Source organism: Electrophorus electricus, chromosome 20, assembly GCF_041902795.1.
Source record: "Electrophorus electricus isolate QZ-2024a chromosome 20, ASM4190279v1, whole genome shotgun sequence".
Taxonomy (NCBI): domain Eukaryota; kingdom Metazoa; phylum Chordata; class Actinopteri; order Gymnotiformes; family Gymnotidae; genus Electrophorus; species Electrophorus electricus.
The window spans coordinates 2,206,489-2,230,628 of record NC_137516.1 but is presented as its reverse complement, the minus strand read 5'-3'; the positions used below and the strand labels follow the sequence as shown (position 1 = coordinate 2,230,628).

The 24,140-nt window shown below is 47.1% G+C and overlaps 1 protein-coding gene and 1 long non-coding RNA gene across 2 annotated transcripts; one reads left to right on the top strand and one right to left on the bottom strand.

Annotated features, from left to right (window-relative positions):
- The first annotated feature begins 542 nt into the window (after positions 1-542).
- gpat2 (glycerol-3-phosphate acyltransferase 2, mitochondrial) lies at positions 543-24,140 on the top strand. The gene is made up of 21 exons (XM_035536450.2): positions 543-637; positions 3,551-3,661; positions 4,303-4,376; positions 5,074-5,184; positions 6,201-6,326; positions 8,844-8,943; positions 11,976-12,109; positions 13,668-13,767; positions 15,942-16,127; positions 17,303-17,401; positions 17,777-17,859; positions 18,902-19,020; positions 19,101-19,171; positions 19,384-19,648; positions 19,915-20,057; positions 21,098-21,175; positions 21,445-21,570; positions 21,895-22,015; positions 22,440-22,508; positions 23,317-23,372; positions 23,751-24,140. Exons 1-21 carry the CDS (start codon positions 575-577, stop codon positions 23,865-23,867), a joined length of 2,352 nt encoding a protein of 783 aa, XP_035392343.1. The 5' UTR covers positions 543-574; the 3' UTR covers positions 23,868-24,140.
- On the bottom strand, positions 13,929-19,511 carry LOC145652585 (uncharacterized). Its single transcript, XR_014118814.1, has 4 exons — positions 19,336-19,511; positions 18,838-18,975; positions 17,971-18,396; positions 13,929-15,540 (listed from the first exon to the last, which is right to left on the bottom strand). It is a non-coding gene; the product is annotated as an uncharacterized LOC145652585 (long non-coding RNA).

Genomic DNA, 24,140 nt, shown 5'->3' with positions numbered 1-24,140 from the left:
TATATAAGGCATCCAAACACTGTTGGTATGGGGTATGGATGGGAGGGCTTATATAAGGCATCCAAACACTGTTGGTATGGGGTTTGGATTGGAGGGCTTATATAAGGCATCCAAACACTGTTGGTATGGGGTTTGGATTGGAGGGCTTATATAAGGCATCCAAACACTGTTGGTATGGGGTATGGATTGGAGGGCTTATATAAGGCATCCAAACACTGTTGGTATGGGGTATGGATGGGAGGGCTTATATAAGGCATCCAAACACTGTTGGTATGAGGTATGGATGGGAGGGCTTATATAAGGCATCCAAACACTGTTGGTATGGGGTATGGATGGGAGGGCTTATATAAGGCATCCAAACACTGTTGGCTTTCTTGGTTTGGAGAAAGCTGACAGTGTGTTTTGTGTTTGTCTTTAAAAGTCTTTATTATTTGTATTATTTTTTTATTATTTATTTTTAAAGTTTCCGTACATACTCAGACATTCTTTCCTGATTTTGGTGATTCATCTCAGATTCTTTTTCCTTGCAGGCTAGACGCACTGAGGAAGACGAGGGGGGGAAAACGTGAGCCTCATGAGCGGCGACGCGTCCAGAGAGCCCCTGAGTCAGAGGGCCCCCGCCCCCAAACATCCTGCCGTAAGCTCCCCTGTCCCGCACGCACGCTGCCCACTTCACGGGTGTGCCCAGGGAATCTGATCATTTACAACAAGATATCGAGCATGAAAGCCAAGAGGGCTTTGCCTTTTTGGAAATGGCCCCCCGGACAGCATGAATGAGAGAGGCATTTGAGAATTCCCAGCTGTGGAAGCAGAGCTGTTACCCCACTGTTTTTCTTCTTAACATTAGTGTATAATAAACACCCAGAGCTCCATGATGCCTGTGTTTCTCTGCTGTTAATGATCAAAAACATTCCTGGTAATAATCGCGTTGCTATCATATGAATGACTATCATATCATGAATATCAATATTGGGTGTTCTCATGAATGGCAGGTTTGTGTGTGTGTGTGTGTTGCATCAACAAATCTCAGATAATTTCATTTGCTACTGACAAATCACAAGTGTTCAACTAGACAAATTATGGCCGTTCCATTGAAGCGTGCCGGGACTGAATGTTGAAAGGCACTGATCATGGTTATTAATTGCACTTTCAGTGTTGCTCAGAGTAACCATAGCAAGCAATTTATCATGGTCTGTACTCGTCTAAATCACCTCCAAGACATATTTCTGCATTTTGGACGCATCTTTGTTGTGCTAATGATAAACTACATCCCATCTCAGCACAAATTTTCTTGATCAGTACCGAACTGTGCACAGGTCCCCTAACCCTGACCCATTTGAAGGTTCCTATTGCCCTCCAGTAATGATGACATTTTCTGTTGGACTTATAGAAACATGTATGTCAAACATATAGATCATAGTCTAGCAATCATTACAAACCAAACAAACCAATGTTTTTTGTTTTTTTACGTAAGGGCAGAAAATAAATTAATAATGTGGTTTAGAGAAACATAACTAAAGCAGACAAGAAAATGACTCCATAACTCCAATTACAGACAGAACTAAAGTTGCACGTGTATTGGACCAAGCCATCAAGCAGTGTGCTCAGAGAACAAATGTCCTCTATGAATTTAGGCTTTAGGACTGCACAAATAATCATGTATTAATTGATGTTGTGATTTTGGCCTCACAAATTCAGTTTATAAAAGGCTACCGTTGATGTGGTTAATGAACACTAAGCTCTCGAGAGTTCTAATGACAAACTGCACTATTAATCTATTTACTACATTTACTAATTATTCCGATGACATGTGGGTGGGTTTTTGTATAATTCGTGCAGTGGCCAGTCCCAAGTACTGCTTTAGAGTTAAACACAGGCCGACAGGTTCTAGGACTGTGTGTGCAACATGTTGTAGATAGAACAGTTGTTGAAATGAACTGATGGCAGCTAAATGCAGTTAGTTTCTCACTGTCTAACCTTAGGGCTGTTCTGTGCACTAAGCCACATTTGTCTTGAACTCTGATCAGCATGCGCAGGCGTAGGGGGTTACTTATTTACGGCCATCAGGGCCTGGATTGGAGAAGTCATGTTAGCATTGTAGGATGATGACTGTCATAGCAGACCCCACTGTTGAGTACAATCACATTCTAAGCACAGAATAAGCTGTGTGTAATGCATGCATGCACGCACACCACAGTTACATTAACAGCAGTCTTTGTTTAGAGAAAATCGTCAGGAAATGTGAGTGATTTGATTATTTCTTAGAATCTTCAACAAAGTAATTTTTTCCTTTTTGATTACCTGCTATTCATTTCAAATACATGAATAGATGCGTTTTTTGGATATGTGAAACATCTGTCCTGGATTATTTGAAAGCTGGTACTTATCCAGGCTCACCGGGAGTGTGTCCATCAGGGTGTCTGCAGTGGATGATTTGGGAATGATTCTGTTATTAACTATTAACTAATAACTAATATTAACTAATATGTAATTCACTAAGATGCACTCAGAACAGGGGTCAGAGGCAGTTCTCGCCAGTCTATTGCTAGACAGGCGCGAGCACATCGAGAACACTCCTGGGAATTAGTTTCTCTCTGTTTGCTTTCTTATTACATTTCTCAGTTTGATTCTGGACTGAACACGTCTGTTTTGGTGACAGTTTTACTGACAATTCCTTCAGTTTCTTCTAGTCTGTGGACAAAAACATTCGGTCGTCTTCTGTGCCAGATAAGAGCTTCAGCAAAGATTATATTAACACTTTTTACGTTTTAATAAAACCATTTTAACAGTGCAATTCACCTCACTGTCTCTAGCATTTTTTTGTTTGGCATTATCATTATATCTGCCCTGCAGGGGGAGTGTGTGAGAACTAGCTAATAGATCATCAGTTTTAAAAAAGGATTTCAGAGACAGAGGATATTAACAGAATTAACCTGGGTGTCATGAATCCTCATCCATTATTCAACCTTTTTTAATAATTCAGTACTATGATTGGAGTTTCCCACACAGCTTATCTGAGGCTGCAACACCATCAGCTGCAGAAACGTTTCCTAAATGATAAATCAATCCCTCTGTCTCCAGGCCAGTGTCTTATCTGTCTGCACTGTAATGTGAAGATCAATAATGGTCTGAATTGATGTCATCCTCAGTTGAAATTCAACACAGGAGTTAATTCAGAGCAATCCTGTGTTTGACACCAGCCCAGTGGGATCTCCTCCCTCTCGTCCAGCCGGCTCTCTGCCTCATCGCCACCGATAACTTGTGTTGTGAAAAGGTGTGAGCCAGGACAGGGGAGAGTGAAGGGTAGCGAGTGTTGGTGCAGAGACTGAGGATGATGGAGAGACAGGCGTAAGCAACCGCCACAGGCTGCCCGTTGGCTGGAATGGCGCATTTGATCTCTGCTTGAAATGTTTGGCAAGAGGAGAAGACAGATTTGTTTATTTATCTTGTTCTCTTTCAGCCGTGAAACATTTCCAGTTTTTGCTTCTTCTGCCAACCATTGATCTGTGTGTGTGTGTGTGTGTGTGTGTGTGTGTGTGTGTGTGTGTAGCTATCCTTGGGAGTGAAGATCAGGAAGAAACTGAAGGTTGTGACTCCCTTCCTTGGCAAATTCAGGCCCCTGGTGGGCCAATGCTGTCACCAGTGCACCCCTGAAAGCCTGGTGAGTGTGTGTGTGTGTGTGTGTGTGTGTGTGAGTGAGTGTGTGTGTGTGTTTGCGGTGAAAGCCTGTTGATTACAAATGCATTTCAGAATTTCAAATTCAGGCTTTAAGAGCCTTGTAAGGAGACGATAGAAGTGATTTTGGATGCAAGGAAACATTTTGTTTACTGTGTGTGAAAAACATTCATTAGGAGATGACAGTGAAAGTAATGAACACTCTAGAGGTTCTTCCCCTTATTCGACCGCCAGGGTTTTTACGAGCTGCTAGATGACTAGGCTTGTTTGTAGGAGCACGGATCCCAGCAGAAGCATCAGTGCAGCGGAAGGAAGTGGATGTAATGGAGCTGTAATTAGATGGTTATTAGGTTGAATCCCCAGGTGTGTGGGGTTTTAATCTCAGCCACACCAGCCCCACTGCTTCACTGAATTCTATTTGAGTCATCTAATGCATCAGCTCCTATTAGAGACTCTGCTTTCAAATTTGTCACGTGCAAAAACATCTGGACCCTGACAACTAGTGATCTCCCCTGGCAACAAGGTGCAAGGTTTTGTTTGTCACACACAGGGTGCAGCCTGCAGTGACACACTTGGACAGCTACAGTCAATCTGCATTTGACCTAAAGTTTAACTTCTGCCTTCCAGAGTCGGAAACTACTACATAACGCTCCCTCGCTCGGCTTCCGGAATCTGCTCTGTGTGAATGAAACGCACACCAGGTAAGATAATCTCCACCCAGACCCCCTAATCCGACACTAAGTAGACCAGCAGTATGATCAGGGTGACTAGTTTGATCCAAATGTGGTAGTCATTTTGAGGGGACTTGAGTATACACCCAGAAACAAGTTGTCACCTTCTATAGGTTCACCTGTGCGGCCAGTAAAATGTTTATTTACTCCCTTCCTGATTCATTTTTTCCCCCAGTATTATTATCTGTATTCCAGTGGCAGCCTGCGACTGAATAGAATGACTCATGTGTGGCACCGTACACTTCATTAGAGCAGATAAATGGAATTTGACTCTACTCATGCCAGCCCAGGGACAAGAGGCATTTGGACGAACGATCAATTTCTCAGCATTTCAATTCCCCCCCGATCCCAACACGCGCGTGCGCACATGCACACGCACACACACACACACACACACACACACACACACACACACACTTACTTAAGGAAGCTTCCAACGTGTGCTGTAGCTCCTGCCGTGAGAATCAAATGAAGACACGTTCATTCGTTTGAGGAGCAAATTAATATTTCAGCGGCAAACTATGACACAGATATGATTGGCTTTGTGGGTTTGTTTGTAATTGGGTTGGGAGTGTTTTCATTTTGTTTCAGGTCAAGTGAAACAATATGAGGTCAGACAAGTGCGCGTGCGTAAGCGTCTGTGTACGTAAAAGTGTGTGTGTTTCAGGTACCGAGGCTGGCTAGTAAGGAGAGTTTGCTGTGTGCTGTTTGTCTGGGGTCGCAAGGTTCAGCCCAGTCGTGCTGGAGACAGACCTCTGCGTGTGTGCAGCAGGGACAGGTACAGCCTGCTGAACGCCTCAGCACAGCAGCTGTTAGGTTCCCACTCGCCACAGAAATGCAGACGGCATGCAATGGAGGTGCTGTGACGTGCTCTGGTTGCTGTGCACCTCTGAGCCTTGAGTTCACGTTCCTCTAATGGAGTTTAAATCCCTGCTAGTTAATTGACCAGTAAGGCCACTGACTAGCCTCCATCACACCTGAGACAGAGTTAAAGGGAGGGAGCGGACCTGCTGTGGTGACTCACCTGGCAGAGCAGGTAGAGTAAGGTGCTAATAGCACTACAGGCATGGCTTTGACTCCCAGGGTGCACGCACACACACACACACACACACACACACACACACACACTGTCCTATTAATTAATATGCAAATCGCTCTGGATAATGACTGATGAAATGTAAAATCTATAATAGCTATTTCTTAAACACTGCAATTTGGGGGAAACAAACAAAACCTATGGTTTTTAGGACATAGATTAACCATCAGCCATCAGTACTCAGGGCTGTGGGTTCGTCGTGGTCTACTCTGGAACACGGCTCGCTGGATGCCGCTCGAGGCTAACTCCGCCCTTACCGTGCCTTGGTTAATGTCAGGCAAACGAAAGCCGATTGGACAACAAGCTCCAAGGGGCCAGGGCAGCGGGCTGGAAGTGTGGCGGGAAGGCACTGGAGATGGGGCATTTAAGGCCCGCCCCTGTGCTCTGTCTGCCTGTGTTGCTCCTCCACTTTCACCGTTCAGCTCGGTTCGGCTCGGTTTGGCTCGCCACCCCCCTCGCTCCCGTCCTTCTCGCCCGGGGCCTTAACTTAATTTGGTGCCTAACATTTAAATAACCTTTTATGCTCCAAAAACCACATTCCTGTTTTCAGACATTTCTCACTCCAAGGGCATAAACAGACTTGTGTAGGGATACTGCTTATCTGTGTGATGCTGCCCACAATGACGGCTTTGAGCAGTTTGCTGTCCTGTGTGTGTGTGTGTGTGTGTGTGTGTGTGTGTGTGTGTGTGTGTGTTCAGGGTTAGGCAGGTACTGATGCCGACACTCTGTCCAGGAGAGAGAGGTGTGGAGGTGGCGGAGGCTATAGGAGCCACCAGCGAGATACTGGACCTCACTGAGACCTCGCTGTCTCCTACTCTGCTCCGGTCTGACTGGCCAGCGCGCTCTCGCTCTCTCTCTCACTCTCTCTCTCGCTTGCTCTCTCTCTCTCTCTTTCTCGCTCTCTCTCTCTCGCTCTCTCTCGCTCTCTTTCTCACTCTCTTTCTCGCTCTCTCTCTCTCCTTCTCGCTCTCTCTCTCTCTCTCTCTCTCTCTCTCTCCCTCTCTCTCTCTCTCCCCCCCCCTCGCTCTTTTTGAGACCTTGCTGTCTCCTACGCTGCATTAACTGGGAAGCTGTCATTGTCCAACTCTCATGTCGTGTACAAACACACACTTAGCATTACTCTCTCCTGAAATACTTTCTCTCTCTCTCTCTCTCTCTCTCTTTCTCCTTCTCTCTCTCACTCTTGCTGAGACCTCGCTGTCTCATGTGCTGCATTAACTGGCAACCTGTCACTCATGTAGTATACTACCCTGAAATGTTTCGCTCTCTCTCTTGTGTTGTGTATATAATTTGGGCATAGTATGTGTGTGTATGTGTGTGTGTGTCTATATATATATATATATATATCTAGATCTAGATCTAGATCTATATATATCTCTATCTATCTATCTCTCTATCTCTCTATCTCTCTCTCTCTCTCTCTCTCTCTCTCTCTCTCTCTCTATATATATATATATATATATATATATATATATATATATATAGACACACACACACACACAGCTCTGAAAAAAATGAGATCACTACAAAATGATCAGTTTCTCTAGTTTTACAATTGATGCGTATGTGTTTGATCAGGCAGAGCAGTTTTGTTGTATTTTATAACCTACTGGCAAAATTTCTTCCAAATTCCACATACAAATATTGTATTTTAGAGCATGTTTTTTATGAAAATGACTAATGGTCAAAATAACAAAACAGTTACAGAAATCTCAGACCACAAATAATGCAAAGAAAACAAGCTCATATTCATTTAGAAACAACACAGTACAGTACTAATATTTCAACTTAGGATGAGTCAGGAAATCAATATTTGTTGGAATAACCCTGATTTGTAATCACAGCTTTCATGTGTCTTGGCATGCTTTCCACCAGTCTTTCACATTGCTGTTGGGTAACTTTACGCCGCTCCTGGCACAGAAATCCAGGAGCTCGGCTTTGTTTGATGGCTTGTGACCATCCAGCTTCCTCTTGATCACATTCCAGGGGTTTTCAATAGGGTTCGGGTCTGGAGATTGGGCTGGCCATGATAGGGTCTTGATCTGGTGGTTCTTCATCTACACTTTTGATTGACCTGGCTGTGTGACATGGAACATTGTCCTGTTGAAAAGAAACAATCATCAGAGTTGCGGAACATTGTCAGAACAGAAGGAAGCGAGTTTTCTTCCAGAACAGCTTTGTAAGTGGCTTGATTCATGTGTCCGTCACAAAGACAAATCTGCCCGTTTCCAGCCTTGCTGAAACACCCCAAGATCATCACTGATCCTGCACCAAATTTCACAGTGGGTGCGAGACACTCTGGCTTGTAGGCTTCTCCAGGTCTCCGTCTAACCATTACATGACCAGGAGTTGGACAAAGATGAAAATTGCACTCATCAGAGAAGATGACCTTGCTCCAGTCCTCCATGGTCCAGTCCTTATGGTCTTTTGCAAACTTCAGTCTGGTTCTTCTTTGCTTCTCATTGAGGAAGGGCTTTTTTCTAGCTTTGCAGGACTTCAGCCCTGCCTCCAGAAGCCTGTTTCAAACGTCCTCGCTGTGCATTCGCCCCAGCTGCTGCATGCCATTCTTTCTGTAGGTCACTTGACATCATCTTACGGTTGTTAAGTGAATGAGGTGGCGATCATCACGGTGGGTAGAGAGTCATTTTCGACCTCTGCCAGTCTGTAGCTGTTGTTGTTCCAGGTGTTTGCTGCTTGACCTTTTTCTTATGAGCCATATTTTTTGAAATTTTGAAGATGGAAGGAACCTGACGCACACTGTATCCCTCTGCCAGTAAAGCTACGAGTGAACCCTTCTTTTCCTCATTAAGAACCTTTTCTTTTCAACTCTTTTGGCGTGGCCTGCAGATGTATTTTGACTACATTTACTTTTTGGGTCCTAGCACTGCTTTTCCCGTCCAGCTGGTTCTATAACAGAATAGTGATGACAGCAGCAGGTTTTTACTGTTGCTTGTTAGAACAGGATTTTGTTGAGGTGATCACCTGTTCAGCATCTCATTAAGTAGAATGATGTGTGTCTGTGAAGGAATTCAACAAACACTTGAATGGAATGGCTGCTGTACATGTGGAGATGCTGATTTAAGAAAACATTAGAATGAGTTCTTATTTTTTCCAGAGCTCTGTGTGTGTGTGTGTGTGTGTGTGTGTGTGTGTGTGTGTGTGTATATATATATATATATATATATATATATATATATATATATATATATATATATATATATATATAAAAGGATAAATTGGTAATTATTGTTGTTATTGTTAATTTTGTTAATATTTGTTTATTAATTTGTTTATTAGTATATTTACTCCTCTCATAAATTGTTAACCCCTCTCTCTCTCAGGTTGGTGAGCTGGTTGCTGCTGAAGGTCTTCAGTGTGATGTTCTATAGCCTGCAGGTCAACCTGAACCAGATGTCTGGTCTCCACCGGGCCAAACAGTTGGTGAGCAGGTCCTCACACTCCTCTCTTCTCTCCCACCCATCGTGCCTCTTTACTGCGCTGCTCCCGCTATTTCATCCCTCACTTCCTGCATTCGTTTGTCCGTTGTCACTCTCCTCTTGTCTCCACCTAGCTCTCTCTTCTTCTGTCTGCCTTTTTCTCTCTCTTCACCACCCTTTGTTGTCACTTGCACCTCACGCTCAAAATGCAGTTCTTGGCTCGGACACACATGGTATGCACGTGGAGTTAGGAGGTGGGTGGGTGTATGAGGGGTAGGGGTGTGGGTGGATGTATGGTGGTAGATGTATAGAGGTGGGTGGGTGTATGAGGGGCAGGTGTATGGGTGTGGGTGGATGTATGGTGGTAGATGTATAGAGGTGGGTGGGTGTAGGAGGGGTAGGTGTATGGAGGTGACCAGCTGACTTTCCTAAGTGGATAATAAAGCTTCTCTTCAGTAGTTCAACCCGCTCTGGAGCAGTGCACCTGTCAAACTGCCTGCTGCCCTCTGGATCGGATCAAGGCTGTCCCAGTTAAGGCAGTGTTGAAAGTCCAGGAATGTAATGCCAGAGCTCTTTCAGAGTGAGGTGTTAAACCAGTAAGGGCTGTACAGCATGCGAGATGAGCCCTGTTCTTCAAGGCCGTGTGAAAGTCCATCTGATCGTCTACATCTTTCGTCTTTATGCTGGCAGCTTCTCTGTGCTCTCCATCACATTTCCCTTTATCTCTCCATGTATAGCGAACTGAATTTTGATTGAAAAACTCAAGGGGAAAATGTTCTTTCCTCTGATGCTCTTGTCAGGCTGATCTTGTGTTGTAGGCGCTTTGCTGCTGACAGCATAGTGAATGGAACAGCTCGTTTGCTTCAGTGCCCTCTGCGTCCGTGGGGTCTGCGCTGCCTGTGCCTGTGTGTGCTGCGTCTGTGGGGTCTGCGCTGCCTGTGCCTGTGTGTGCTGCGTCTGTGGGGTCTGCGTTGACTGTGCCTGTGTGTGCTGCGTCTGTGGGGTCTGCGCTGCCTGTGCCTGTGTGTGCTGCGTCTGTGGGGTCTGCGCTGCCTGTGCCTGTGTGTGCTGCGTCTGTGGGGTCTGCGTTGACTGTGCCTGTGTGTGCTGCGTCTGTGGGGTCTGCGTTGACTGTGCCTGTGTGTGCTGCGTCTGTGGGGTCTGCGTTGACTGTGCCTGTGTGTGCTGCGTCTGTGGGGTCTGCGCTGCCTGTGCCTGTGTGTGCTGCGTCTGTGGGGTCTGCGCTGCCTGTGCCTGTGTGTGCTGCGTCTGTGGGGTCTGCGCTGCCTGTGCCTGTGTGTGCTGCGTCTGTGGGGTCTGCGCTGCCTGTGCCTGTGTGTGCTGCGTCTGTGGGGTCTGCGTTGACTGTGCCTGTGTGTGCTGCGTCTGTGGGGTCTGCGTTGACTGTGCCTGTGTGTGCTGCGTCTGTGGGGTCTGCGCTGCCTGTGCCTGTGTGTGCTGCGTCTGTGGGGTCTGCGCTGCCTGTGCCTGTGTGTGCTGCGTCTGTGGGGTCTGCGTTGACTGTGCCTGTGTGTGCTGCGTCTGTGGGGTCTGCGTTGACTGTGCCTGTGTGTGCTGTGTCTGTGGGGTCTGCGCTGCCTGTGCCTGTGTGTGCTGCGTCTGTGGGGTCTGCGCTGCCTGTGCCTGTGTGTGCTGCGTCTGTGGGGTCTGCGCTGACTGTGCCTGTGTGTGCTGCGTCTGTGGGGTCTGCGCTGCCTGTGCCTGTGTGTGCTGCGTCTGTGGGGTCTGCGTTGACTGTGCCTGTGTGTGCTGCGTCTGTGGGGTCTGCGTTGACTGTGCCTGTGTGTGCTGCGTCTGTGGGGTCTGCGCTGCCTGTGCCTGTGTGTGCTGCGTCTGTGGGGTCTGCGTTGACTGTGCCTGTGTGTGCTGCGTCTGTGGGGTCTGCGCTGCCTGTGCCTGTGTGTGCTGCGTCTGTGGGGTCTGCGCTGCCTGTGCCTGTGTGTGCTGCGTCTGTGGGGTCTGCGTTGACTGTGCCTGTGTGTGCTGCGTCTGTGGGGTCTGCGCTGCCTGTGCCTGTGTGTGCTGCGTCTGTGGTGCTGCGTATTCCTCCTTAATTCTGCCCTTGTGGTGACGCAGCGTACCAATGCTATAATCCTAGTCCATGCCAGAAACACCCTAAAAAACGGACATGTTTGGACACATTAATGCTAACAAAAGCATCAACTCTGTCTGTGTTCAAGAGGTTTTCATTTGTAAACTAAGTGAAGTCATTTGTACACTCTGAGGTCATAAGAAAGCCTTGTTTTTATCAGGTTTTTTTTTTACTAGGAATACTAGCTGCCTTTTTTGCTGGAACATTTTGTGATGAGTGAACCAAAGGAAAATGGCACAAAATGACTAAAACTGTAGTCCACTTTCATAGATATGAGTGACTAAATCTCATTCTCCAGACAGCCACAATACCTCCACCTCGTCTGGATCCTCAGCCACGAACATGGCCAGTCCCAAGCACTGCTTTAGAGTTAAACACAGGCCGACACGTTCTAGGACTGTGTGTGCAACGTGCTGTAGCTAGAACAGTTGTTGAAATGAACTGATGGCAGCTAAATGCAGTTAGTTTCTCACTGTCTAACCTTAGGGCTGTTCTGTGCACTAAGCCACATTTGTCTTGGACTCTGATCAGCATGCGCAGGCGTAGGGGGTTACTTGTTTACGGCCATCAGGGCCTGGATTGGAGAAGGGCTAGCTGCTCCAAATTTGAGACTGGCACCAACCCTCTCAGTCGTGTTAGCATTGTAGGATGATTGTCCACTGCTGGGCAGAACACATGGAGAAGCATGTAGAAGTCCTGTGACTGCAGTTTTCAGTGTAGTGGGAGAGTGTGTGTGTGTTTGCATCTTTATTATACTGCAAGTGATCTAGAGGATGCCTCTCAAACAAAGGTTCGTATCTATTCATGTAGTGATATGTGTGCACATTTGTCCATTCTCAGAGCTTATCTGCACTCGGTAATTAAGGCCTATTAATAGTGTGTGTGTGTGTGTGTGTGTGTGTGTGTGTGTGTGTGTGTTGCAGAAATGCCCACTAGTGTATGTGTACATACGTCAGAGCCTTCTCGATCAGGCCCTCATCATCCTAACGCTGTTCTGTCACAACCTGGCAGTTCCTTACAGTGTGTACCCAGCCACGGTCAGGTCCAGGTGTATGAGGTAAAGCTAGCGCACACCCACGCACAGTGAGTAGACACTGGATCACATACAGCTTATGTAAATCAGCAAATGTGAATGTTCATTTGTATACGTTGATGTAAATCAGTAAACATTAAGCTTGTATAAATCAGTACATGTAAAGTTTGTGTAACATCACTAAATGATCTCCCCTTCACTTCCTATTCCTTCCCGCACTGTAAAAACCAATCGCAGAGGCTCACTGCATAAGACAGTGATTGTTCTGATTGGCTGAAAGGGACTCGCTGACCCACCCACAGTCTAAGTCTGAGTCTAGCAGATATGAGCAGTGTAGTTTGTAAACAAAACCCAGTTGTACATCAGATTGTGTGGCCTTTTTCTCTGGGCGAGGTCATAAAAGTAATGAATATCTGCTTTATTCTGATTGGCCCTGGGGGCGGCTGGTCTCGTCGTGGTGGTGCTGTGCTGCATGTATGCCTTATTTATGACCATCCAGGGCCAGTTATAAATGGGCTGATTTAGTGATTTAGACTGGCTTTACATTATAGGTCATGCATCATTAATGTGCAAGAGTCACAAAACCGTAGAGGCAGGAGGTTCTAAATAAAGCTGTGCACGTGGAAGAGGCTTATTTATATATATATATATATATATATATATATATATATATATATATATATATATATATATATATATATACACACACACACACACACAATATTTTATATATATATATATATATATGTATGTTTCAGGATGATCCATCCCTGAAAAGAGTGAGCTACAATACTGTGGTACTGTAGTCTGCGACAACTCTAGATGTGCTACACATAAACGTATTAACACAGCCACTAGCAAAAAAGGATCGATGCTACCCGTTCCTCCTCATGCTTAACTGCAGGAGTTGTCTATAGTAGTTGTTGCAAGAGATTTGATCAGCTTTACATTGGCGAAACCAAGAGAAGGATTGCTGATCATTTTCTGTGAAACACCTTTAGACCAATGGAATTAAGCCATCAAGAATTTGTCATTTCCTGTGGCAGCAAAAGTTGGGAAACTCAAAGAAAAATAACTGATCTACACTCTGGAATGAATGTTATTTTATCTACTAATTCTGACATTTGGTTTTAACTCCTGGAACTTCAGAAGCACTTCAACTTGTACAGCTGTTGAAGGAGCTCTGTCCAGAATGTCCTGTTTCTCTAGAAACCTTGTGTGTTTTGTGTGCTTCACTGAGGTTTTTACTACCTGTGTACTACAGCACACTGCAGTTACTTGCTATACTCTTCTTTAGATATATGTCTGTATGTACGTACCTACTTTGACCATTATAATGGAGCTTAATGAATCTGAGCTGATGTCTTCAGTGCCAAGAAGAAATAAACAGATAATTAAACCAGTACAAACACAGACACATATAAGCATATATAGAGGCATAGTGAAACTATGTTTCACTAAATAGTCTTTTTTCAATATTAAGTGCTGCTTCTCAGTAAGACCAGGCTAGAGGGTATGATGTCGTTCATAGTGTGTGTCCGTGTGTTGATCGTTTGGTTGTGCTGTAACATTTCTCCTCCAGGGCCGTTCTTCGGAGGCTAGGCATCATCTTCCTTCCCAGTCACGTAGGTACGGAGCAGGAGGCAGAAGCGGATGCCACATTCACGACCCCGATGACCTCTGTAAGTCCCCAACTGCAGCACATTGGCCAGTTTTTTTCCTCCCATTCCGAACAGTCTGAACACTGCCGGGCCAACTTGAACATCTGGGTAAGGGATTATTTGTTTTTCAACAAAGACAAGAAATAATCTCACACACATACGTGCACTGATTCTCTGTTTTGATTGGGGCTTTCTGCGCTCCAAGGCAGTGAGGAGCTTTTCTGCTGGATGTTTGGTTGGGGAGCACCATTCTTCTTTTTACACGCCTGCAGGACCCATGGTTAGACCGCACTAGCTAAAACTTATAAAATGTTTAAATAATAGTTTATGAACCCAGTCAAAACAGCAGCCTTGTAGAATATGAACAGACTCACCAGTATACGATCACCAGCCGCTTGCTCACGTTAGCCACATTAGTTCTTAAGTAACCCTAAAGAAGCATAGCTGGACAGTTAAAGACCGTAGCCTGTGTTACAGCGTAGAAGCGTCCATGTTGATCAGTCGTCAGTGTACACTTTAGGCCTGATATGGGTGGAGGGTCAAGCACAGCCCAGCAGCGGTGCAGGAGATTCGTTCTTTTTAATTCATTATATTAACTAATAATGAAAACATCAGTACAGTGTAATGTTAATACAAAGGGGTTTTATGTCATGTGTCTAATGGCCAAGTCCATAATTCTCATATGCAAAGTTGTTTCGTTGTTTCTTTATTCATTTTTGTCAACCCCAGCAAAGCACAGTGTCCTCTCTGGCCTGTGAAACTGGTGTCGTGGCATTTGATTATTCAGTGTAACTGCTGTGCAATATGATAAATCCCTTTAGGAACACAGCCTTGTTTTGCACGGGTTTACAGGTCGCCTCCCTGTACTGTTGTGTTGACCCTATTAAAATAGTAAGTGTTACAATACTGTTTAGTAGTCAGATAGTATTACTGATAGGAAAGAAGCTTCCAGAGATCTGTAATTGCGTACCGACAGGAAAGAAGCTTTCAGCAATCTGTAATTGTGTAGACATGGCTAGCCTTGGCTGCTCCAGCTCTACCCTGACAGGTGACCTTCCTGGAAACGGTGTCAGACAATGCAGAAAGATCTCTGTGTCTGAGATTTATGGAGCTCACTGAGCAGGGAGAGTTTGTGCATCCGTGTGTGTTGCTTGGGGAATTATTAGTATGGCAAAATACAGACAAAACAAGCTTGAAAAGCAAGGAAGGTTGAAGGGGTGTGATGGTGTTTTGGTTGTGTATAATAAGGGGTGTGAACTTGTCTTCTGCTGTGTATAAACCGAGTCTTGTTTCCCCTATAATCTACCTGTGTATTTATAGACCTTGGCTCCATGTATTCCTTTGTCGGTCTCTACCCTCCCCTGGACTGTTAGCTGTGGTTTTGTTTCACTTCTTTGTCTAACTGTTTTCTGGTTCCGTGTCTATATATCTCAGGTTGTCAATCCTGGACTGATTCTGGAATGACCCTATACACTGACATGTACGTGTAAAGAGAAGGAAATTGAAACAGAACTTTCTTCCCCTTCTTATTGTGGTTACTGTTGTTTTTGCTGCTGTTTTGTTATCTTATATAATGCCGAAAAAGAGTTTTGAGAGAAGTTCACGCCACTGGGTTTCTCCGCCTGATTCTCCTCTTTCCTCTGCCCGGGAGGCTGCTGTGCTGGTGAAGCACCGCTGAACTGTGTGGGGGCTCTCTGCTGCGGTTCGTCCCTCGCTCTCTAACCCGCTTCATTACGTTGACCTTCTGTGACTCAGCGCAGGAGGAATTGAGTTTCCGTCCCCTGCATGTTGGATCTGAGTTGAAACATTTAGAACAAAAATGATCAGAACTTTGTCCCACTGTTTCTACGTTTCTCTCTCTCTCTCTCTCTCTCCCCCCCTCTCTCACTTTCACGCTTCCTCTTACACCCTCACTGACAAATATCTCCAGACCCACTTTTAATCAGTTTTCTATAGGACTTATTTTACAGTTATTGCTTTTCAGTTCTCATTTTCTCGACCCTGCCATAAGTCTCTCCACACCATCATAAAACCGTCAAAGTCTCTGCCGTCTCATATCAGCCTCTTCCGACAGCCGCCCTTTCCCCTATTTACCGCACATAAGCTCCTCTCTCTCTCTCTCTCTCTCTCTCTCTCCCTCTCTCTCTCTCTCTCTCCCTCTCTCTCTCTCTCGCTCCCCCCTCCTGTGTGTGTAGCTGGTTGGCGAACTGCTCCTGGCAGGAGAGAGTCTCAGCTTTGGCATATGTTCAGAGAGCAGGCACGGAGGCCAGTGGCTGGCGCGCGTCCGGCAGGCGGTCATCGATGGCCTGGTGCCCGACGTGAGCCTGGTGCCAGTGGGAATCTCCTACGACTGCCCACCCTGCGAGACCACGCAGGGGCAGGTACTGCGTCACCCGCCGCAGCTGTGAAGTTTCCAGAGGGTAACACTGCTCCATCTCAGTCCAGCCTGGGCTCTGTACACTCGCCAGCCTCTTCATTAGAGCGGGAGTGTTGGTCAGCACGTTGGCGTTAATGCTGTTCTCAAAATGGCCAATAAGGTCTGGTCACTTGGATGCCTGTGGTCAGTAATGGCCCAGTGATTAATAGGTGTTGGTGGGTTACGGATGGGTAACAGTTTGTACTGCTGTAGTGGTCAGGAAGTGAAGAGAACCGGCAGGGGTTTCTAATAACATGGCTGGAGAGTACCATCTGGTGTAGGAAGTAAGGAGCTTTACAGCGGGACACGTACAGAACCGCACAGAACTCCATCGCTTTAGTAACTCCCATTGTGAGCTGCTGTTATTCAGGCAACCGAATAAATCAATGATTGCTCTTGTTTGGCCAACAACAATTATTACAAGAGCATTTTAATTACAACAATTAAAAGAACATTGATCTTAGCTGCACAATGTCCATATTTAAAAGGCATGGTGGACAAGTTCAGCAGATTTGAACATTAACCTGCATGTTAATTCCTGTAATAATCAGAACTGAACTGAGAACAGCTGACCCCGCGAACATGGATGCCCGCCAGGAATAGTGCTGTTAGTCCCCGAAAATAAACACACATTTTCTCAGGAACTTTCCCATTCATTAGTCCCCTTTCATCTTTGGTTTTGCTACTTGTTGTTTAATGTAGTAGAATATTAGTATGTGTCGTGATTAGCAGCTACATAATCATCTGTCTGAAAAATGCAGAGAAACAGTGGTTTCTAGTTGTCAGTTTCGCTGTCTGAGAGCTGTTGCGCTCCTCAGAGCTGATGGGTAAGCAAGCAGCAGCCATGCGCATTTAGAAATGAGTATTCTTGGTATTTCTGTTTTTCAGAGAAAAAAAGGAGCGAGAGAGAATCTGATCTAAAACTGTGCTAATGTCCCTCACTAATTGATGTCAGTTATTATGATGATTAGAGTCAGTAAATTCTCCACTAATGGCCGATCACCATTAGAGCCTTGTGAAGATTAGAATTGTTTTCTCTGAATTGAGACTGACTCATCTGCTTTCTGTCCCTCTCTCACTCTCTGTCTCACTGTGTGTGTGTGTGTGTGTGTGTGTGTGTGTGTGTGTGCTCGTTCCTAGGCTGGTGTACTGTCTGTACTGTGTTCTCTGCTTTCTTTTCTGAGTGGTGATCACAGAGGAGGTGTGAGAATACATTTTGCACAGGCTTTCTCTCTGAAGGTATGACACGCACGCACGCACACACACACACACACACACACAAACAAACAACTTTTGACATCAGGTATGAAGTTTGCAGAAAACCACTAGGTTAAAAAAATTTGCCAAAACTCCCATTTCTACCTTTTGTCCTCTTTCTCTCTCTCTCTCCCTCCCTCCCTCTCCCCCTCTTCCTCCCTCCCTCCCTCTCCCCCTCTTCCTCCCTCCCTCCCTCTCTCTCCCCCTCTTCCTCCCTCCCTCTCCCCCTCTTCCTCCCTCCCTCCCTCTCCCCCTCTTCCTCCCTCCCTCCCTCTCCCCCTCTTCCTCCCTCCCTCTCCCCCTCTTCCTCCCTCCCTCTCCCCCTCTTCCTCCCTCTCTCTCTCTCTTTCTCTGTAGGAGATGTGTGAGAGTGGGAAGTGTCGTGTGGATAGAGGGCGCCCCCTGCAGGAGCTCCTGTTGCCTGCTGTCCTGCTCAACAGGTTCTCCTCATCATCTACCCAGCAAACCTGTTCCCATCCCTCCTTCTCTCCCTCCGTGTTCTCCTTCTTGTTCTACTTTCTCCTTTTGCATGTCTGCAGTCTTCCTCTCACCTGTTTTGAAGCTCCTGTTATGTTCTGTCCTTGTCTGTCTGCCCCTCCGTCTGTCTGACGGAGCCTCTGTCTGTCTCTTTGACTCCTCTTTGCCTCTCGTTTCCTGCTCTCTGTGGCTTTTCGCGTCTGATGTCCTCCTCCTCTATTTTCCGTCCCCAGTCTCTCCTTTCATCTCAGCGCAGACCCAGATCTGCACTACATCAAAACCAGCCACTCTATCCACACCTACAGCATTCACCCCTGCATGCCACGCTACCTCCACACATTTTTAATGCATTTCTCCCTCTCTCTCTCTCTCTCTCTCTCTCACCCACACACATACACAATCACACACGAAAGCTCCATCTGTCTCTCCTGGTGAAAGTCGTACTGACTCAGTTTCCTCCACACACATCAGGCTGCCAGAGTGTTACACATTTCCTTGGCCTGTGGAGAAAAAAAGAAAGATACTCTAAGCTGTGTCAGTGTGCAGTCTCCTGTCACAGGCGGAGCTGTCCGTCACACAGCCTGTTCCAGTCAGCGTTCTGCAGGAATCGCAAAAGGTCACAAGCTCTCACTGCGGTTTTTCCTCACTCATCTCTGGCCCTGTGACTGCATCAAAAACTGTGTGAATGCATGTGTCTGTATTTGTGTGTGTGTTTGATTTACTACTATGAATCACTGTTTGCCATTTTTACATTATTTCTGTTCTTCTGGGCTTTAATGGTGACAGCTATTCAGTGGAAGCTTGTGAGGTGCAGTTGTTTGTATTCTGTGTGCGTGTGTGAACAGACTCCCCTGTCCCCAATTAAAAAATGAACATTATCTGCACGAAACCCACAGTACATCGTTACTGGGTTAGAACTGAACAGATTATTATTAACACACGTCAGGATGGTTCCCTCTCGCGCCTCTCGGTGTCCCACTCGGGCCTGGTTCTGTTGCATCTCAGGGTGGACTCCATATTTGGGCAGCGGAAGGTGTCTTGGCTCCTGCCCCCAGACTGGATGCCAGATCTGCCCCAAGCTGAGAAGGAAATGACCACTGCATTGACTCTGCACCTAATACACTGTGAGTCTTGCTCTTTATCACCCACACACACAGCAACACAAGTGCAGTATTGGTGTGAATTGTATCCGTTTTCTTTTCAGCGGTCACCAACAGTATGGCTGTGATGTCCACCAGCATTGTGTCCTGTCTGCTTCTCCACAAGCATCCCGGTGTGGGTGATCCTCACCAATCCACACACCCCATACCTAACACACCACTCTCCACACCACACACCCCTACCAAACCCCATACCTAACACACCAATCCCCATGCCACACACGATACACCTACCCCATACTACACACCCTTACCCAACGCCATACCACACAGCCTTACCAAACGGCCTCCTTTCGATGTCTATCCAGCTTTCTCTCTCTTTCTCAGGGAGTACGTCTGTCTGTGCTGTGTAGAGACGTGTGTTGGCTCGTGGAGGAGGTCCTGTTCAGGAACAGTGACGTGGGATTCGGAGGCTCCCTGGTCGGGGTGGTGTACCACGCGCTTTTCCTGATGCAGCCCTGCCTGCTCCTGGCTGCAGCGCCCCCTAAAGGAGACCCTGTGATAGCAATGCGGCCCGAGCCCAACTCCCTCCTCAAGCTGAGCCAGCAGTGTGAACTGCTTAGGCATATCTTCATCCGCGAGGCTGTTGGAGGTGTGCATGCTTGTGTGGGTTCATGTGCATGGTGCTTGTGTGGGTGGGTGATTGGTGTGTGTGTGTGCATATATTTGACTTTGTAAAGGCCAAATGATGAGATTGTAGAGACATTTGGCAGGTAATACAATGCTTCACTCTGGTTCCTGATGTTCACTATGCGGTGGGTTTAAGTGAATATACTGCAATGTGTAGCTACAGCAGGACATGAGGTGAGTGGAAAACAGCCATAAAAGACTGTTGGGTGTGTGTGTGTGTGTGTGTAGCCTGTGCCGTCACTGCTATGCTAAGTGAAGTAGCCGGCTGTGGAGGGAGTTCGGAGATGGAGTTTGATGTCGCTTTGGGTCAAGAGGAGCTGACTGAGAAAAGCCTACAACTCATTCACCTACTCCCTGTTGGCTATATACCTGTAAGTAATACACACACACATTCAGGATTCTCTTTTTCTGTGTGTGTGTGTGTGTGTGTGTGTGTCCCTCTTTATTGAAGGGTGCTCTCTTGGCAGGAATCGCGTGTGTAATTATGTATCACCAGTGAAATGTCAACAAGAATAAACACACACAAACAAAAACACAAAACATACAGCCAGATGGATTTATCTCCACTTCAACATCTGATCTCTTGCTCCCTCCCTCCCCTCTCTCCCTCCCCTCTCTCCCTCCCCCCCTCCCCTCTCTCTCTCCCTCCCCCTCCCTCCCCCTCCCTCCCCTCTCTCCCTCCCCCTCCCTCCCCCTCCCTCCCCCTCCCCCTCCCTCCCCCTCCCTCCCCCTCCCCCTCCCTCCCCCTCCGCCTCCCTCCCCTCTCTCCCTCCCCCTCCCTCCCCTCTCTCCCTCCCCCTCCCTCCCCTCTCTCCCTCCCCCTCCCTCCCCTCTCTCCCTCCCTCCCCTCTCTCCCTCCCTCCCCTCTCTCTCTCTCTCCCTCCCTCCCCTCTCTCTCTCCCTCCCCCCCTCCCCTCTCTCTCCCCCTCCCCTCTCTCTCCCTCCCCCTCCCTCCCCTCTCTCCCTCCCTCCCCTCTCTCCCTCCCTCCCTCCCCTCTCTCTCTCTCTCTCCCTCCCTCCCCCTCTCTCCCCCCTCCCCTCTCTCTCTCCCCCCCCTCTCTCTCTCCCTCCCTCCCTCCCCCCCTCTCTCTCCCTCCCTCTCTCTCTCCCTCCCCTCTCTCTCTCCCTCCCTCCCTCCCTCCCCTCTCTCTCCCTCCCCCCCCTCTCTCTCCCTCCCCCTCCCTCCCCTCTCTCCCTCCCTCCCCTCTCTCCCTCCCTCCCTCCCCTCTCTCCCTCCCTCCCTCCCCTCTCTCTCTCCCTCCCTCTCTCTCTCCCTCCCCTCTCTCTCTCCCTCCCTCCCTCCCCTCTCTCTCCCTCCCTCCCTCCCTCCCCTCTCTCTCCCTCCCTCCCTCCCTCCCCTCTCTCTCCCTCCCTCCCTCCCTCCCCTCTCTCTCTCCCTCCCGTCTCCCAGCCCTGCCAGACTACTCATAGCTTTGCTCTAGATGTGGTGGACAGTATGGTTCGCTGTGGCATCCTTATCATGGAGGAGGTGAGATGTAAACGCACGTGCGCACGCACACACACACACACACACACACTGATTATTCCTCTGTCCATTCCAAGATTCCTAAACCTCATATTGTCTAGTAGATAAGGTGAGCTGTATTCACCCAGTTTAGCCAGACCCTCCAGCGTCCTCAGTCTCTTGAGGGGCAGCACCACTCTGTGATGTCACACTCCCACTGCAGGGTCTTTGACTCTGAACTGGTAATAAAGCTAACCTTCCATCCAGATTATTGTGTGTGTGTGTGTGTGTAGGTACCAAGAACCACTCCTGTGTGTGATTTCTGGAAGAGGCAGGGAGTGTTATCCTGGACTGTGACAGATGACCCTAACCAGAGCAGTGATTCAGAATGTGAGGAACAGGATACACGCTCGTACAAGGTATATGCACACACACACACCCCTACCACTAATGGATAATCATACTTGCCCATTCTTGTATCATTATATTTTGTGGGGTATTTACATTGATTAGTATAATAATATAAGTAAATAATGGTATACTCACAAACTAAAGCCTAAATTTCAATACAGATTACTATTAAAAATAAAAAATATAATAATTATGGAGACTTGCTAACATCCCCATTTTACTGGTTTCCTCATCCTGAAGACATCTTTTTCTCCATAAAGAGCTAAATACATATTCTCTCTAACACACATATAAGTCAATCTCTCTCTCTCTCTCTCTCTCTCTCTCTCTAGTTGAGTCAGCCGTCCCAGTGTCCAGAGCTGCTGTTCTTCCTCTGTAGTTTGCTCAGTGTCCAGTTGAGGGCGCTGTGCTGGACTATTCAGAGCCTACACCTGCTCCCCACCCCTCTTACAGGTCAGCCCCCCCCCACACACACTACGTCCTGTGTCAGGAAGTGAGGGTCTATAGGTTACATAAGTATTATATATGTGTAACTTCATATATACCATGTGCACCTAAGCCAACGCATTCCTTAGTAACCAAAAAAGGTTTTGCCCATTCAGTTTAAAAGAATCAAACATGTTACACCATAATAAGAATCCTGTTGTTTTCTACATAGTCAGGACATTCTTGTCCTCAAAATGTACACACACACACACACACACACACACACACACAGTGTGTGGATGTTTGTCTTGCGTTCAGGACCAGTCGCTATTGTGTGCCCTCCCCTCACGGAGGGACTGAGAAACAGTAGACGCATGTCAGCTGGGGTCCTGGGGTTGAGAAGCACAGCAGACGTGTTTGTGTTGCTCACCATTTTGTCCTGTTTATCCAGAGTCGGCGTGTGTGATCCAACTGCATGCGCACCTGAGAAGCCGATCCCAGCTGGATAAAGTGCACCACGGTCAGAGCTGAGTCGCTGCGCCCGCCCACACACACACACGCGCACACACACTGTACACAGACAAGCGCGCACACACACACAGACGCGCACACACACTGTACACAGACAAGCGCGCGCACACACACACACGCGCACACACTGTACACAGACAAGCGCGCGCACACACACACACACACACAGACGCGCGCACACACACACACAGACGCGCGCACACACACACACAGACGCGCACACACACAGACGCGCACACACACACGCGCACACACTGTACACACACACACGCGCACACACACTGTACAGACGCGCGCACACACTGTACACACACACAGACGCGCACACACACACACACACGCGCACACACACACACACAGAGACACACACACGCACACACACACACACACACCTCCTCTCTTCCCGTCTCCGTTTATTCTCTTGCCAAAAGCAAAACCAAAGCTCATCTAAATATGGCTTTTGCTGATTGGCTATTATGCAGCTCCCAGCTAACTTTCTGAGGTGGAGTAGCTTTAGTTGAAATATCCCACATCAGGTCTTCTAGTCCCTCTACAACAGCAAACTAGACAACTCGCCAGTGAGGGTGCACCTCAGCCCACGACCTGGCCCAGTGTACAGGCACACAGATCATTCTGCTGTTATTAAATGGAATAAGTCATCTTTAGTGAAATAATTGAAAATATCCCGTTTTAGTGTTCAAGAGAATAATGTGATTTAAGTACTGGGACAAAAACATTTAACAGCTCCAACAATGCGTGTGATTGTGACTCTTCCGTAAATTGTGTGTGTCTTGCAGAGAGCTCCTCGATTAAGCTGGTGAGACTGGCAGTGCGAATCCTAATTGACCTTGGGGTGAGTTCACACACACAGAGCTGCACAGCTGTCAGGGTAGGAGTGCACCATTCACCCTGAGGGGTGAAGAACATTCTTCCTTTCACCTCAGTGGGACGTGACCTAGCTTTATTTTATTGCTAGACATCAGAGCCACTTTCTTTTCCAGAACCAGCTGCACCTTCTGGTCCATGTGCATTCACCTGCTGAAAGTCATTGTACTGACTGTAAATAGAGCACCACAGCCTCCCTCTGTCTGAGGAGAGCTGCCGATTTGGAGCCGTGAGATTTCGGTTGTTTTGGGGGGTTCTCTAGTCCGATCTTAAGATCGTTATGAGCAAATGCAAAGGATGCGTACTAATCAAACCTAAGGTGAGTGCCACGTGTGTGTCGCACCAGGTGCTGATGGAGGACCGGCAGAAAGACGCTGTGTATCTGGACATCAGCCCTCTGTTTCTCCAGGCTGAGAACAAACGGAAAATCCTTCAGTTCGTCTCCCAGTTCCTCTACGGCTAAAAACAAAAAGCCAGCGTGTCCGCCTGTGCTCAAATCCTGATTCTGTTTTGGCTTCATTTACAATGCTGTCAAAGTCAAAGGTACCAAGGCAATTTAAGAGGTTTGTTAGACCAAACTTGGCACTTAAAAATTAGTTCATTACTTTTATTTGTGCTTTGAGTTTTTGATTTGAGCAACCGATAGAACAAAAGCCCTTTTCAGTTCATTTATTCTGGAGCCCATGTTTGATTATGTAGGATGTTGCTGTATTTGTAGTTGAGTTTTTTATGCACA